Source organism: Notechis scutatus, chromosome 5 (genome assembly GCF_049901735.1).
Source record: "Notechis scutatus isolate UNSWTSFEM ecotype Mainland chromosome 5, rNotScu1.2, whole genome shotgun sequence".
Lineage (NCBI taxonomy): Eukaryota > Metazoa > Chordata > Lepidosauria > Squamata > Elapidae > Notechis > Notechis scutatus.
The window spans coordinates 92,091,306-92,108,218 of NC_142013.1; the positions used below are offsets into that span (position 1 = coordinate 92,091,306).

The following is a 16,913-nucleotide window of genomic DNA, read 5'->3' on the forward strand; positions in this document are numbered from 1 at the left end:
AGAAGTGAAGAATAAACCTTTTTATTTGCGTGTGTATGTATATGTGTGTGTGTGTGTGTGTGTGTGTGTGTGTGTGTAATTACAGATTTTCAAAAATCTAGTGCTAATTTCAGAAAAATTGTAAAGTCATATTTTGCTTTATAAGTCATTTTTTGGGCTTAATTGGTCATATTGAAATAATTTTAAAGTCATAAAGTGCATATTTCTAAAACTTTAGGTCACAGAAATCCTCGCCCTAATCAGGACACATACACCCTACATTGCCTAGGGGCCACCAGTCTTTCATGCCCAGGTGATTCAATCTTACAGGACTGATGAACTCTGGGCTCCTTTAAGTAACCAATGTCATCTACCAGGATTCCGGAAGTGTGCTTTCTGTGTAGGAGCCTCTCCCCTCCAGAATTAGGTTCCTCCCAGGGGTGGGCTTCAAAAATGTTAGCAATCAGTTTTCTGCTCGGTTGCTGGATGGGTGTGGCCATGTAGGCCTCCTGCACCATAGCAGGGGGGGGGTGTTTTTGCTCTCCCCGGGCTCCGGAGGCTTCCCTAGAGCCTCTGGGAGAGTGAAAACAGCCTCCCCGGGCTCTGGAGGCCAGAAACGGGCCCATTTCTGGCCTTCCCAAACTTCCAGGAGGCCCATTTTTCGTCCTCCCCGAGCCTTCCCGCAGGCCCTATACTTACCTGGCATCCAAAACAGGCCACATGGAGACTCCTGAGAGGGGAGGGGCAGGGTGGGCAAGGCTAGCCGGGGTGGAATCTGTGGGTTCGTCGAACTGGGCAGAATCCTAGCTAGAGGATCGCCTGAACCTGTATGAACCCACAGCAGCCCACCCCTGGTTCCTCCTGAGCTCTGAATGTCCTCCACTTTTCTTTGTCCAGAAGAGTGGTGAAGGCCTAGTGCGGGAGAGTAGACTTCTTTTTTCTTCTTTTTCTTTTCTTCTTTTTAATTGGATTTAATATAATTTCTTTGTCTGGATTGTTGTGAACCATTCAGAGACATTGGGAGTCAGGCGGCATCCAAGATTAATAATAACAGGAAAAATAAAATAGATCTATTAGGGAAATTCTTTGGCGTTCAAATACAAGTTTCAGACACTTCTTGAGTTTGCTTAAGAAGGAGAGCCAAACAGAGGATTTTTAAATTAAACTCAATACTCAGTACTTGGGCAGAGAGGCCCTTATTATAATGAAATATAATTACCTGTAAAACTAAGGACACCCACAGACAAAATACCATGAATCCATCAAATACACACCAGCGGTCCTTCACATAGGAGCTATCCCCCTACAGGAAAAAAAATTAAATTGGATCATACTGTGTGTTCATTGTATTATTTTGTAATAATTAAACAAAAGTGATCAGATAGCATTAAAAATGTTTCTCCAAAATGATATCTATGCAGCAACTATTAATTCAATGGCTCAAGAGGGCAATAAATTAGAGAATGTTGCAATAAATATATATATATATAAATAAATATCCCAAACAGAGTGAAATAGGTTTAGTGACGTAGAAGAATCATTTGCTTACAATACGTAACTTAGAACATATCCTCCATTTTTACCTCATAGATGTTTTACTCTGACAGCTGTTGAAAATACCATGCAACTATTTGGCACAAATGTCAGTGCCAAATATTTAAAAGTACCTCTTTTATCTTTGTGCTATAGTGAATAGTTTAAGTTTGTAATCAATGCATCTGGAATAAGAGAAGTGAATTATATAAACTAAACACAGGAAGACTGCTTTCCCCAAATGTAACCCAACATATAAAATGCTCTTATATAGTAACTGATTTTGTTATTTGTGGATATTTTAAATATTTTTTTTTCTTGACTTGTTAACTTTTTAGGTTGAACCTGGGACATCAGCAATGTATTAGTTACAAGCACTGTTTGCAGATGCATCTTGATCCTTTCATCTTTTTGCCGACCAAGAAAAGGCTCTAATGATTTGCAGCTGTAGCAAACAGAAAAATGATATCTATGGAATTCTCTTTTTCAGGCAGGTCTTTGAATCTACCTTTAAGCTAAGAATTTAAGCTCATTCATACATTGTTCCACATATCATTAAAATGAGTAAAGCTATAGTGTGCTTAAGTATTATACAACACATTTATTTGCTTTAAATAAGGATATATAAATTCAGCCTAAGCTTTACAGCATGCATTTAATTCAGAAGTAGGCACAGTCAAGAATTATTTCTGTAAAGTATTATGTTTTGCAACACTCAAAGGATGCTAGAGGCAGGTAAAGATTAATCCCCAGAAGCATTATTTTCCTAATATCTAATTACTGCTATTAGAGAGGGAAACATAAGGATTGTTGTTGACAAAAAAACCAACAACTTCAATTGCTTCCTTCTCCCCAAAGTGACAACTGCTGTGAAACTACTGAGAAAGACATTATAATCATACTCACAGAGATGTGCACTGACGTAAAAATTATACATCATTCTTTTAGCATGGGAGCATGAGTTTAGATGCTACTGATGATTTGAGAAATCACAAGAAGTACACAAATGTGGCCACAACAGAATTATTGAAGGCTACAAAGGGCCCAAGTAATATACTTCCAACTCTGAGTCTCACTGCTCCAGTTTCTAGAATTTCAAGACAAGAATATCAGTCTGCTTTCTTATGAAAGCCTTAATACATGAATGAGTTCTGGCAGGTTTTTTGTAAAAATATGTTAGATACTAAGGCTCATCCTCTTCGAGCCTTTCCTTTCCTTTTTTTTTTTTGGGGGGTATAGATGATAAGTTTCAGCCACTGATCAAGTCAGCTAAGAAAATACAGGGCTAAAGTGGAAAGAAAATTAAGAGCAGTATTATTCTTTCCATGTGATGATTCTAGGGAAGTGCAAGACAAGAGTTTTGTGTACTGAAAATTATGATTCACCAGGGGGATCTTTAGTATTTCTGCAGATTATAACTTGTTATAACAACATCTGACACATCCTAAGATGATCCGGCCGGAGCAAAAAAAAAAAATCTCTCACTTCTCTAGGGTTCTATGAAATTTTTTTCAGACGGCTGAAAATATTCTATGTTCTGCTACTGTTCTGCCTTCCAATCTTGTAATTCCTAATTAGGCAGTTTGTTCTATATATCGTTCTATATAAGAAATAGTATTCTCCTTTGTAGCTGTGATTTATTCTTCAACCTCCTCACAGTTGGCTTTGAATAATAACAATAGCACCTTACTAATGTGTACAGGGATGTTTGCAACATTCCTTGACTATTGTTAAGCTGCGAATACAATTTTATCACTTTTTATTTTGGAGTGTGTGTGTGTGTGTGTGTATTTGTGGGTGCCTGTGTCTGTATAGTTCTATTTCACACATCAATAGGAATGCTATCCCTGCCAATAAATTATTATTTTTTCTTTCAATTATTTTATATTCAACTCAGGCTGGATTTATATAAGGCCATTCAGAAATAGATGGCATTAGATTTGATGTAATTGTGTTTAATAAAAACCAGCAACCATAATACAGTATATTTGGATGCAGGAAAGGCTTTGATAAGGTTTTTTTTTTGGATGTTTCTGAATACGGAAAATGAATACAGAAAAGAGTCAATTTGCTCCAGAGGTTAAGGCTCCAGGCTAAAAAGCAGATCATGAGTTCAAGTCCTGCTATGCCATGAAAGACATCCGGGGGGAGGGGACTTTGGTCCAGTCACTCTCTTTCAGCCCAACTAACCACACAGGGTGGTCGTTGTAGGGAAAATAGGAGACATAAGGTATGTTGGATTTGAATTATTTGTGACAATAATAAAGTTGATATATAGATAAATTTTGACTGCCTCTAGCTTTCATATTCTGGATAAACATATTTTATTTAATTCCTACTTCATAACTGATTAACAATAGCAATTTAGCAAGAAACAATATTTCTTCTTAAAATATGTGTCATAATAAACATTAAGAATACCCTGTTTCTGTATTTAATTTGTTTCTATAAATACAAGATTATGGAATTATATTTTTTAAAAAATTAAGGAAATTGGCAAGGGTAGAGTAGAGAATAAGATTATGTGGATGATATGCTACAATTTAATGTTGTTAATCTATGTTATAATGCCACTGTCCCTATAAAACAATTATAACTTTTAATCATTATGCTGGACACAACTTGCATGATTTATATGATGTAATAATAAAACCATCATAATTTTCTCCCCATTAATCTACCATTTTTCTGATTCATTGGTAGGATGATTTATTGCTTAACAACTCTTATCAAGAGGAAATGTTTCCTCACGTTTCTTCTAAAACTCATTTAATTTCATTCTCTTGTTTCTCTCGCTCTGCTCTTTGTTTCAGCTAAGAACAAAGTTCTCCCCACTCCCTTTTTTCTTTCTTTCTAGAATCTTCCTTCAAGTACAGGATCTGCTTTTTTCAGTTCCCTTGGTTGTGACAGGAATTTACCCACCGGCTTGTCGCCCGAGCCTGACCTTGTGGGCTGAGAGAGAATGATTGGCCCAAAGGCACCCAACTGGCTTTCATGGCTAAGGTAGAATTCGAACTCATAATCTCTAGGTTTCTAGCCTGGTGTCTTAACGACTAAGCCAAACTGGCTCTCTCTAAAGTGAAAAATCTCTACATTAGCTCTCTTTAAAGGGCCTGACTTCTTAAACAAGATTGTCTTTATATACAGTATTTATTAACCACTATAACATCCCTCCTTAAGTTTCTCCCATTCAAACAAAATATACCTAGCACTTTTAACCTTTTCTCGTATGTTTTGTTTCCAGAGCCGCATCATCTGACATTGCTCCAGCTTTTCCATGGTCTTTTTAAATGTGTGGATGCCCCAAACTGGGTACAAAACACAAACCATGGCCTATCTACAGCAGAATGTAATAGAATGATCACTTGCTATATTCCAGATGCAGTGTTTCAGTTAATGCGTATCAAAATTGCACTGGCATTTTTAGTTTGATGTTCATGTTCAATAGGCAGTTAGATCCTTCACATGCATTGCCATCAAGTCAAACCCTGTAGCAAAATATATTATATTTATAGATATAGGACCTTATATTAAAAAACCACTGAACATCATTTTCTGGGCTCCCTCAAATGTTGATTTTTGCTCCGTCCACTAACATATTTCCTTTCCATGCTTGATAAAAATTCATTTCATCCATATGCTTTTAGCAATATCATCAATAATTGTGGTCTCCCAAAATATCAAGGACATGAACTCTGAACATGAGTAAAGCAACAGAATGGTAGTATAAGTGTCGACAAAGTTTGCAGCAGTGCATTGATGATATTATTGGCTTTTATTTATTTTTATTTATTGGAATTTGTCAAAAGAAACGAAAACAGGAATAATATAAAAATACAATGACAGGGACGATAGGCACATTAGTGTGCTTATGCACGCCCCCTCTATGGACCCCTTAAGTATGAAGTGAGGTCCACAGAAGTCAATTTGTGACTAAAACTGTAAAAATTTGTATCCGAGACAACTGAATCAGGTAGACAACTCTATTACAAAAATCGTATTTTTTACAGTCAAGTTTAGAACGATTTACATTTGAGTTTACGTTTACATTTACATTGATCATTTAGATTATAAATTATTATACAATGGGATAAGGAAGAATTGTAAGCAGCAGCAGCTATCTTTTCAGAGTTATTTTACATACAATACATGAGAATGTATTCCCATACCCCACCCCACCCCCTATTGTATATTACTTGTGTAGAAATGTTGTTGTATTTGTTGAAGATCTCGTTAAAAATGATTTTCAGAAAATGACATTTAGAACTTAATAGTTTGAAATGACAAAATATACACACTGTAGCATCTGTTGTGCAAGGCAAACTTGTGTTTAAATATCCTGATTGCCTCAGCATAAACACCAGAAACATTACGGTACAGAAACCTGTCATTTAAATATGAATGTGCTATTCACAATAAATGGCATATTCTGTTTCAGAGTAGCACTAGATGTCAGTGAAGAGGTGCAGCACCCTCATCTTCTTGTGTTCTGGACCTCTGCAGTATGGATGGTGATGGCCCAATTTCTGTCCTGCTATTGAAACCTGATGGTCCCAATTAAACTAATTCTGTGCAATAAACAGTGCTTCTGATACAGCAGAGTGTCTCATTTCTTACACGTACTGAAAGGCGCAGCCTCTGGTTCCTTCCACTGAAGCTGAATAGGCAACGGATACAATAAGCAGGAGCTTAAGGCCCATGTTCTGTTCCTGATCTAGGCACATTAATTGAAATTTCTGAAGTGAGCATCTGTGCATTTATTTACATACATAAGGGCTTTTTTCAGTTATCCATGAATACTTACAGCTTGTCATGGTGTTACATCCTTCCCATATGCATATTTCTTACACGTACTTTGAATATTGATAAAGAGCAGATAATAAAACTGTGGTTCCAGAGCTATTCTTTCTTGTTATGTGGAGAGCTTTGGGGAAAATCATTTTTGTAAATGTATAGAAATATTCCTTAGAAATGTTTTAAATGGAGTTATGTTCTACTAATTTATTCAATATCTGACACATTATTAGCAGGAGGATGGGGGCGGGGGGGAATCCAGATACTTGATGGATTTTTTTCCTCCTGGGAACGTTTCCCCCTTACTGGGAAATAGGCCAACAACTACAATGTCAAAGCCAAATGACTCACTATACAACTAGATAACACAACAGCTCCAATTATGGATTTTATTTAACACTGTAAGATACGACTCTTTAAATTGTCTAGTTAATATCAATCAATCCATGGACAAGTTGATTAAGAAAATAGCAGGTTCACACATCATGCTGGGACCTAATTTATTGGCATTGGCTTAGTTTGGCAATCCTTTCCCTAACTAACAAGAGGAATAAGAAACAAACCAAAGCAAGTGATTAGATTGCCGTGTCTTATTTAATAAGTCGAGATAGAAATGCAGTTGCTTCCTTTTCCCTTTTGTGCAAGCAAGCAGAAGTTTCAATGACTGTAACTTGATATTTCATCAATAAAAGTAAACTATGGTTAATGGCTCTGAAATAGCTTGGTCAGTTCACATTATAATGACCCAGAAATCTTAATGATTGGTTACACAAATTAGAGTTATTTAGTACACATATAGCATTAAGCCTCAAAGCTGGATTCAGACTACTCTAAGACGAACCAAGAAAGTCATCTGATGGTTCAGCATAGGGCATGGGATAATGGCTTGAAATTTGTTTAATATTCTTAATATTTCCTGCAAATTGGACAAATGGTTGTCAAATCTCTTCTTAAAAATCTCGAGTGTTGGAGTACCCACAGCTTCTCAAGGCAAGTTGTTTCACTGATTAATTGTTCTAACTGTCAGGAAATTTATCCTTAATTCTAGGTTGTTTATCTCCTTGATTAGTTTCCATCCATTGCTTCATGTCCTGCCTTCAGGTGCTTTGGAAAACAGGTTGACCCCCTCATCTTTGTGGCAGCCTCATCTTTGTGGATATTGGAACACTGCTATCATGTTACCCCAAGTTCTTCATTTCATTAGACTAGACATACCCAATTCCTGCAACCATTTTTTGTATGTTTTATCCTCCACTCCTATCATTTTTCTTGCTCTTTGCACTCTTTCTAGAGTCTAAACACCTTTTTATATTGTCGTGACCAAAACTGGATGCAATATTCAAAGTGTGGTCTTACCAAGGCATTATAAAGTGATATTAACATTTCACATGATCTATACCTCTCTTAGTGCAGCCTAGGACTGTGTTGGTTTTTTGGCAGTTGCAACACACTGCTGGCTCATATTGTTCAAGATGCCTCTCATAGCTATTATATTAAGCCCGGTATCACTTATTCTATACCCAAGCATTTGTTTTTTCTTGTGTACCTCTATAACTTTACCTTTTTCACCATTGAATTTCATTTTGTTAGATAGAGCCCAGTTTCCAAGTCTATAAAGGTCCTTTTGCTACATTATGTGTAAGCTTCCCCCACAAATGATTGCTAATAGTTCTTGCTGCTAGGGGATAGTTTTATGTTCATTTTTTAAATTGCGGTTTTATTGGTCAATAACCAAAAGAAAGTTCTGTTTGTCTAAGTAAATGTCAGGGTTTTTTTTAAAGTAAAATGTGCTTCTTCTAGCCATTGTGGCTATAGACGAATTAAATAAAATTTCTTTAACATCAATATAAATTTTCTACTAACCTAGAAGGTGCTATAAATAGAACAGGCCCATGGTACTTCAAACACAATGATTTTCAGCTGCTATTGCTAGGATGTCCTCTCACCTTTCTTTTTCTTTTTTCTAATTTTGCATTCTTCAGTCAAGTTCTCTCTCTGGCTTCTTAGTGAGTTTATTTATGATTCCATATCTGTCAGCAATCACTGGTTGTTCACTCTGAAAGGGAGTGATCCAGGGCATTTCCCTTCTGTGCTATCATTCCCTTTGTTGGTGCATAGCAAATTTGGCACATTTGTTGCCCTGAAGCCAATTATTATTCTGTCTGATCCAAGCCAAAGTTACCCTGATCTGGGAGTGCATCAGAGCATCAGCAAAAATCACCAGGCAGTGGAGAAGGCAGCCACCAGTGGGACAAAGCAGGTACAATGGATGGTCCTGTTATTATTGCACAATTCCACAATTTCTGCCTGGGCTTCTGTAGGTAGTTGGTTACAACTCCTCCCAAACCCCATTGGGATACCATCTCATAATTTCAAAAGAATGTGATGCAAAGAAGCACATGGGAACACAACAGGCCACAAATATCTAGGGAGAAAGGAGGCAGATCCTAGCCTCACTGTGCAGCCAGCCAAATCCTATAGACTAAAACTGAAACTGACTAGCTGCTGGGCAGTAGAAGGTGGTAAGGGTGATCAAAATGGACAAATAAGGGAAGGTGGCAAATAAACAACAAAAACCTAGATCAACATCCCTCATTATTTCCAGGACAGTGCAAAGGTATGCTAAAATGATCTCAGGCAAGGATCTCTACTAGTACATGGTTGGCTAGTGCTAACACAAATATTGTTGGATATATCCCTGTTCTTTTCCAGATAGCAAGAATTTCCTCCCCTCTCCTCTTTTCTTGGAAGCCTTGAAATAAACTTTCTGCAAAAACGGAGAGGGTGGAAAGCAAGAGTTAGAGGAAGAACTCTGCAAACAAACTGATAATAGAACAACTGCTGAGGAAGAAATGGTGGCAATGAAGGTAGGCAAATTGGCCAAAGGAGTGGGGATGTGTTCACCCTTCGCAGTACTCCCCAAACATACCACTGTTTGTTTTCACAACAGGTCACTTGAACTAATCCACAAGATAATAGCAATAGCACTTAAGACTTATATACCACTTCACGGAGCTTTACAGCCCTCTCTAAGCAGTTTACAAAGTCAGCATATTGCCCCCAATAATCTGGGTCCTCATTTTACCAATCTCAGAAGGACGGAAGGCTGAGTCAATCTTTGTGGAGGATTAAACTCCTAGCAGTGAGCTGAATTAGCCTGCAATATTGTTTTCTAACCACTGCGCCACCAACATCTCCTTATGGTTGATAAAGTGTTATAGATGTAGCATCCCTTGCCATTTTAGTAGCATAGTCTTGACTGAAGGAGGGAAGGACTACTGATATTGTGATAGAGCAAATGACAATTTGAAACTGTACTCATGGGTTGAAGTCAATGTTGTGTGATCAAGAGGGAAAACTGGGGTTCACAGAGCATGATAATTCTGTGCTTAAAAAAAAAAAAAGCAGGCCAAGGACTTCAAATTTAATACTTGCATGCAGAGAGGAAAAAGTCCGACATGTTGGTTAATCTATGTGATTACTATGTTAATTTCTATTAGTAAGCCATGGTTTACTTTCTGTATCCAAAAAACAGTACTGACCAATTACTGTATTTTGACAAGTCATCTTTAGACCAGTAAGTCTGATATTAACTCTACAGTATATGGATAAAGATCGATTATATCATTACTTGAAGTTGCTCCGTTTTTTTTCTTTGAATGTGGCCACATTCTTTGTCATCTTGATGGCTGAAGCCAACCACAAAAGTAATTAATTTTCTAAGTCATTCAGTCTAAGTGACTATTATGCTTTTTCATACCATATCACTTTCTTACACATATGCATTTTTCTTACATCGGAAAATGCATGGATAATCTATATTTTCACAAAAATGGGTGAAGCTGGAAGGCATTCCAAATTCATTGGAATTGCATTTTGCAAGTAAATGCAATATCAGTGCATTTTTCACAACACTAATTTTTTTTAAATTATGTGCCAGGTTCTTCATGTAGTAGAAGCCTTCAGCAGGGTGAAATCTCTTGACAGTGCTATTTTAATCAAGAGTGATGTCTCCTTTTCCCCAAAGCTTGAATCTCTTAAGATACAGGATTTCTGTCCCAAGGGAACAAGCCATGGCCAAAATAAAATGATGCTGTCTGTATAAAAGGATGGCACATTGGTATCCATGATATTGTTCCACCTGAGTTGTCCATGTTTTATGGAGCCTTCATGGCACAGGGGATCCATGAATAATAATGATCTTCATCATTCATGCAGTACAGCAAGGATCGTAGCACTGAAATCCTCAATGACATTCAGTAACATTTTTTTTAAAGCCTTATCCTGTCCCCATACTTCACAGTAACATAACTAGTATTACCATCATCAACAATTTTAAGTTATGCACCTGAACCCTGGAAAGGTTTTTAATAAAAGATAACTGAAATAATGAATGTCATATAGCAAAAGTAACATCTGCATTGTTTGCTTATACTTAGTTCACTATGAAATCAAGAATCTGTTGCATAACTCAGTTTTACAATTAGTTTTGCATTTTTCTTACACATTTGGTTTCAGTTTGTAAAGCATAAAAATTATCTAGGTTTGACAAAAAAACATATATGTGTGGGAATGGGTGAGACTCATAAAATGTAATTCTTCCCCTGTTTACAGGTCCTCCTTAAACAATGGTCATTTCAACCCAATCTGTTCTCCATTTAACTTTGCTAAGGTCTACAATATCCATTATGTTTTGAGTGAAGAATCATGTTTTCATGCATGTTTGAGCAAAGCATACTCCTCTATTATCAAAACAACACACATCATCCCTCCAGTCTTCCATTTCAAATTAGAAACTTGGAAAAGAAACAAACGGTTAGACTAAGCAAATGATTTCAAAATTATGGATACTGGTTTTGGATTTATTGGTATCCAATGTAAATGGGGATAATGTTTGTGAGTGCAGAATAACACAACCCATTCTGTAGTCACATTTTCAAATAAAACTGTGATGGAAGTGGGTGCCTAGTGAAACATTGTGCATGCAACGTTTATACATACCACAGAATCTAAAAAAATAACAATTCCTAAGTAATTATGACTTCAAATAGATTGAAAAAAAATCAGAGCAGGAATGCCTTGAAAATGGAATATGAAATTATGCGTATGTCTTAGCAAGAGAACTAGTGTGAGCTTTCAGTATCCATGGAAAAGCCATTATAGCCATATATGAAGATGAAAGAGCTTAGTGTGCACAGAAATTATGCAATAACACATGATCCACTTTAGCCTCCATAGCCTTATGTATGCAATTCATTTTCAGCTTGGACAGGCAAGCATTTTTCTGGTTTTACCTTTGATAAGGGAAATATCCCCAAGCAAGGTGAATTTCTTCCATCTTACCTTGAACATCTGAAATGGCTGTGGTGTGGTTAACCTCCAACCTTTTCCCAACTCCATCTACAGAAAAAAGGAGATTACCTCCATTCATGAGCTTTGTACAGTGGCAGTGCTGTCTATCAATGCTCTGAGTGAATCTCATGCCATGATATATCTGGTTCTGCAGATGTTCAACCTCCCTTCAACAATACCTTTGTCAGGTTCTCAACCTATGAAATGAAACACTGTGGTCTTTCTAGTCCAGGCTGAATTTAGTTATAGTGCACTTAAGAAGACAAATTTGTTTTAATTCTCCTTCTTTTCATATTTTAGGAAGTTTGTCTAGCCAAATCAAGACTTGGATGATGTTGCCAAATTTCAACTCCTATTAGTGCTAGCTAATGCTGAGCAATGATGAGAGTTGCAGCCCAACAATATGAAGGGAGACAGACAGGGCCAGATGATGCTCCATGTTAACCCTCGGAGAACACATTTCCTTGGTCAGTTATCAAGGTTCAAGCAAATTGGCTTTTGGGTTTAGGAGAATGTTTCTCAATCTTAGCAACATTTAAATATATGGATGTCAATGCCCAGAATTCTCCAGCCAGCATGGCTAGCTGAGGAATTCTGGGAACTGAAATCAATTCATCATAAAACTGCTGAGATTGAGAAATACTGTTTTAAACTATTCTGTTCCATACTACTTATAGAACTTTCTTGGTTCCATAAAGTGTTCTAAATAAGGTGCTATCTTTTTTTTTTTATTTCCCCAGAAATATATATTCTTGTATAATGTCAAAGAATAGGGAAAATACATATCCTTTGCAGATATTCTTTCCCTTCCCAAATATGCACAGTAAAACAACCCTGCTATTTCCCTTGCATGTGCTTGAAATAAGAGCATTCCTAATGCCATAAGGTATCATATTTATAAATATTGATTAGGGGTCTAGAGTTAGGCAGCTAAGGGTTAATTCCTCCAATTTCCTTCTAGGAGGGAAGTAAGGAAAAGCATCATTCAGATGATTAGGAACAAACAAAGAGCTGCATTAGAAGCTGGCATTTTTAGATTAAAAAATAAATCTTTCTAAGAGGAACAAGTATAGTTAGCATTAGTTAAGGACCTAAAGTAAAACATTTTCAAGTGGATTCCAACACATCATATTGCCAATCATGTAGTTAATTATATGCATACATCTGTATACAGTTCATCAAATCACAAAGGGGTGTGAATGATTATCCAGTGTTAAATACCTGGTATTTAACACTGGATAAGTTATCTAGAATGTATAATGTAGACAGTATCTCAAATGAATGTTGGAAATTTAAAAGTAAAGAAGAGATCTTTTATCATTTATGGTGGACATGTGATAAAAAGCAAAGAAATTTTGAAGTAAGATTCATATTTTAATAGAGAATTCTTAAAAAGAAAATAAAAATGAAACCAGAAACTTTCCTTCTGGGTTTAATGGAAAAAGATTTGGATTATTTTTTTTGAAACTTGATCTTATATATATTAATGGCAGAAGTGGTATTTAGCAGGTTCTGACCAGTACTGGAGAACCGGTAGAAGAAATTTTGAGTAGTTCGGAGAACCGGCAAATACCACCTCTGATTGGAGATTTTACACTATCCTTCCCCTGCCACGCCCAACAAGCCACGCCCACAGAACCGGTAGTAAAAAAAAAATTGAATCCCACCACTGGTTAACAGCAGCAAGACTACTGTATGCACAAAATGGAAGGACAATTCAATTCCCACCATGGACGAATGGCTATAGAAGTTGATGGAGCTGGCAGAGATGGCTAAATTGACTGTTTTTATTAAAGAAAAGAATATAAGTACTTTTGTTGCTACGTGGAGACTGCTTTTGGACTTTGGGCTTGAGGTGGAAAAAACTTTGATTTTGAGTTTTACTGTTTAGACTGATTTGTTGTTATAGAAATGGCTATTTTATATTGTTTTGAAAAGTAAAAAGTTGCGGTTTGATGTTAATGCTTTATTTTACTGAAACAGAGGGAGACAGAAATCAATGCTTTGCTTTTCTCCCTCCCCCTCTCACTTTTCTTTCCCCTTTTCCTCCCTACTGCATCCTACTATTTGCTTTCATATTTTGTATTTTATTCTATAATCTAATAAAAATGTTTATTAAAAAACCAAAGGGTTGTGAATAGTTGTCATTCTAAGGATTGGAGTTTTATCATACCCCAAACCATTTTAAAAGGTGTAGTTAAATATCTATTTCTATAGGAACAAGCTGTAATGTTTCTACACATCTCTCAAAAAGATTCACAACAATTAGGCCTTCTGATAAACTTAAGCTCTTTTTTTTTTTTTGCAAGGAGGGGAAAAAAGCATGCAAATTTCTGAAGACTGGTGGAGAGGTTTCAGAGGGGGGGGAATGACTTCCTCCAATAGAGAGCAGTGACAAAAAGCTCCTCCAATACAGTTGCATAGAAAATACCAACACGTCAAGATTTGAACCAAAAGGTGAGATAAAAATTGAACAAATTAATGAATTAAAAGGATTCCTGCAAATGCTACTTCTGGAAGGGATACACTATGACAGGGATGGCGAACCTTTTCAGACCAAGTGCCAAAACTGGAACACATGTGAATGTGCGGGTGCCGGAACACCACACGCATGCCGGGTTTTTTGGACATTTTCAGGCCATTCTTTGGGCCATTTTCAAGCCCTTTTGGGGCCATTTTCAGGCCATTTTCCAGGGCGTTCTTGGGCTGTTTTTGGGCCGTTTTTCAGGGTGTTTTTCAAGTTGTTTTTGGCCCAGAAAATGGCCTGAAAATGGTCTGAAAAACGGGCTGAAAATGGCCTGAAAAACAGGCTGAAAATGGCCCTGAAAAAGCCCCCAAAACGGCCTGAAAAATGACATGAAAAACAGCCTGAAAAAGGCCCAAAAAACAGCCCAAAAACGGCCCCCCAAAAGGCCCGAAAATGGCCCCAAAACGGCCTGTTTTGGGGACCGTTTTCCGGCACTCTGGCACCTGCAAAGACCAGTTGGCTGGCATGCCAGAAACCAGAAGAGCAGCTGGCGATGGTGTGCGTGCCCACAGAGAGGGCTCTGCATGCCACCTCTGGCACGCGTACCATAGGCTCGCCATCACGGCACTATGAAATGGGAAGTATTGCTGTGGACTCAACTTCCCTCCTTCCAGTTCTCATAGCTCTATCACCACTGTAAGAAACTGATGGAGACAATGTTGTTTTTGCAAAGAAAGCCATTTTTAAGAGATATGGGTATAAAAGTTCAGTAGGAACAGTGGTCAATGCCTAGAATGCACTACCTGACTCTGTTGTTACATCCTCTAACCCCCACTCCTTTAACCTCAAACTATCCACTATTGACCTCATTCCATTTCTATGAGGTCTGTAAGGGGCATGCATAAGTGTACCATCGTGCCTACCATCCCTGTCCTATTGTCCCCATTTATTCGTACCTATTTCCTGTATTCTTACTTATACCTATTACCTTTTAAGCGATTGACAAATCAAATAAATAAATAAATAAATAAACAAATAAACGAAATTGGGACATTAAGGGTAAAAAGTTCATGACCGGAAAACAGGTAGGGTCTGCTATTCTGATAAGCGAGTCAACTTGGGCAAGCAGATTAGTTAATAGTTTTAACCACACAGTCTAGTGAGTGTGTGTGTGTGTGTGTGTGTGTGTGTGTGTATGTATGTATGTATGTATGTATGTATGTGTGTATGTATATGTATATGTATATGTGTGTGTGTGTGTGTGTGTGTATATATATATATATATATATATATATATATATATATATATATATATATATATATATATATATATATATATATGTTTTCTTAAGTTTTCGCGGTACTTACATGTATGGCCTTCAGCTTTGTTCGGGTATTTTCCCACGTCATTATAGTTGTGCTTTTAAAGTTGTAGCAACGTTTCAGCAGAATCTCATCTGCCATCATCAGGCTTCTGTATTGTGTCCGTCTGTGAGTCAGACTTTTACAGTGGTTTCAGATTTAAATTTGGGGCAGCCTATTGCTGTGCCAGAATGGTTTTTTCTTCATCCTGATTGGTTGGGAGTCTTGGTCTGTGTTTATTGGTCTCGGAATTTGCTGTGTTCTGCTTGATTGGTGTCTCTAATATCTTCTGTCTGTTTTTTGGCTCTTTTTGTATCTTGATTGGCTGGCAGCATTGTGTTACTTTATTGGAGGCCTTTAGTGCAGCTTGGCTTCGGGTAAATGGACGGCTATCATTAGTTAGGAAGCTGGGTTTCATCTGGGTGCCTGGTTGGGATGTGTTTGAGCTGGAGGTATCAGGGGGGATCTGTTTGTGCCCAGGTGTTTGCCTGGCTTGTGGTGTGGAGATTTTTTGTTTGTGAGTGCAGGCTTCCAAATGATTGACAGCCTGGTGGAATCATCTCTTCTGTTCATGCTTTCTGGTCTTTTTTCAATCTCTATGGCTTCTCTGATGATTCTGTGGCTGGAATTTTCTATAGTGGCTAGGGTTTTGGTGCCATTGAAGTTGATGCTATGACCTGTGGCTTCCATGTGTTGGACTAGTGAGGAAGTGTGTTCCAGCTTTTTGACTGCATTTTTGTGTTCATCCAGGCGGGTGCTTATTCTTCTATTGGTCTGTCTAATGTATGTGGCCGGGAATGATGCACAGGGGACTTCGTATATGCCTTGGTTTTCCAGGTCAATTTTGTCTTTGGGGTTTCTGAGGATGGCTGCTATTTTTCTGTCTGTTTTGAAGGCAGTCTTGATGTGGTGTCTTTATAGTATCTTACTAATTTTTGTCTGTAGTGCCTCTTATGTAGGGCAGGACAGCTGTTCCATGGGTCTGTTCATCTTCTGGGTCTCTATTATGTCTCAGTGTGTTTTTGTGGATCAAGTTGGTGATTTTGCTTTTGTGGAAGCCGTTGGCTGTCAATATTTTAGTCAGGGTGCATAGTTCAGTCTTAATGTGTGTCTTGTCTGCCAGGCGTTTGGTTCTAGTAATTAGTGTTTTAGCCACGGAGTTTATCTGTGCTGGGTGGTGGTGGGATTGGGCGTTGAGGTAGCGGTTGGTGTGTGTTTTCTTCTGGTATATGGTGTGTCCTAGTGTGCCATCTGTTTTTTTGTAGATTAGTACATCTAGGAATGGTAGTTGTTTGTTTGTTTCTGTTTCCATGGTGAACTTGATTTTGGGGTGTGCGCTGTTTAGGTGTGTTAGGAAATTGTTTAGGTTTTCTTGTCCATGGGGCCAAATCACGAATGTGTCATCGATGTATCTTAACCATAGTTT

The 16,913-nt window shown here is 37.6% G+C and overlaps 1 protein-coding gene across 4 annotated transcripts in view; it reads right to left on the reverse strand.

The window, feature by feature from the left end:
• The window catches only part of NALCN (sodium leak channel, non-selective), a 228,022-nt gene that overhangs the window by 173,283 nt on the left and 37,826 nt on the right, over positions 1–16,913 (reverse strand). For 3 of the 4 annotated variants that reach the window (XM_087967321.1, XM_087967319.1, XM_087967320.1), the window contains exons 4-5: positions 11,650–11,706; positions 1,199–1,282 (exon numbers count right to left, since the gene is read on the reverse strand). In XM_087967321.1, the coding sequence (XP_087823447.1) occupies positions 1,199–1,282; positions 11,650–11,706 (141 nt within the window). The remainder of the gene's footprint in view (positions 1–1,198; positions 1,283–11,649; positions 11,707–16,913) is intronic. The other variant, XM_026668856.2, reaches the window with a different exon arrangement.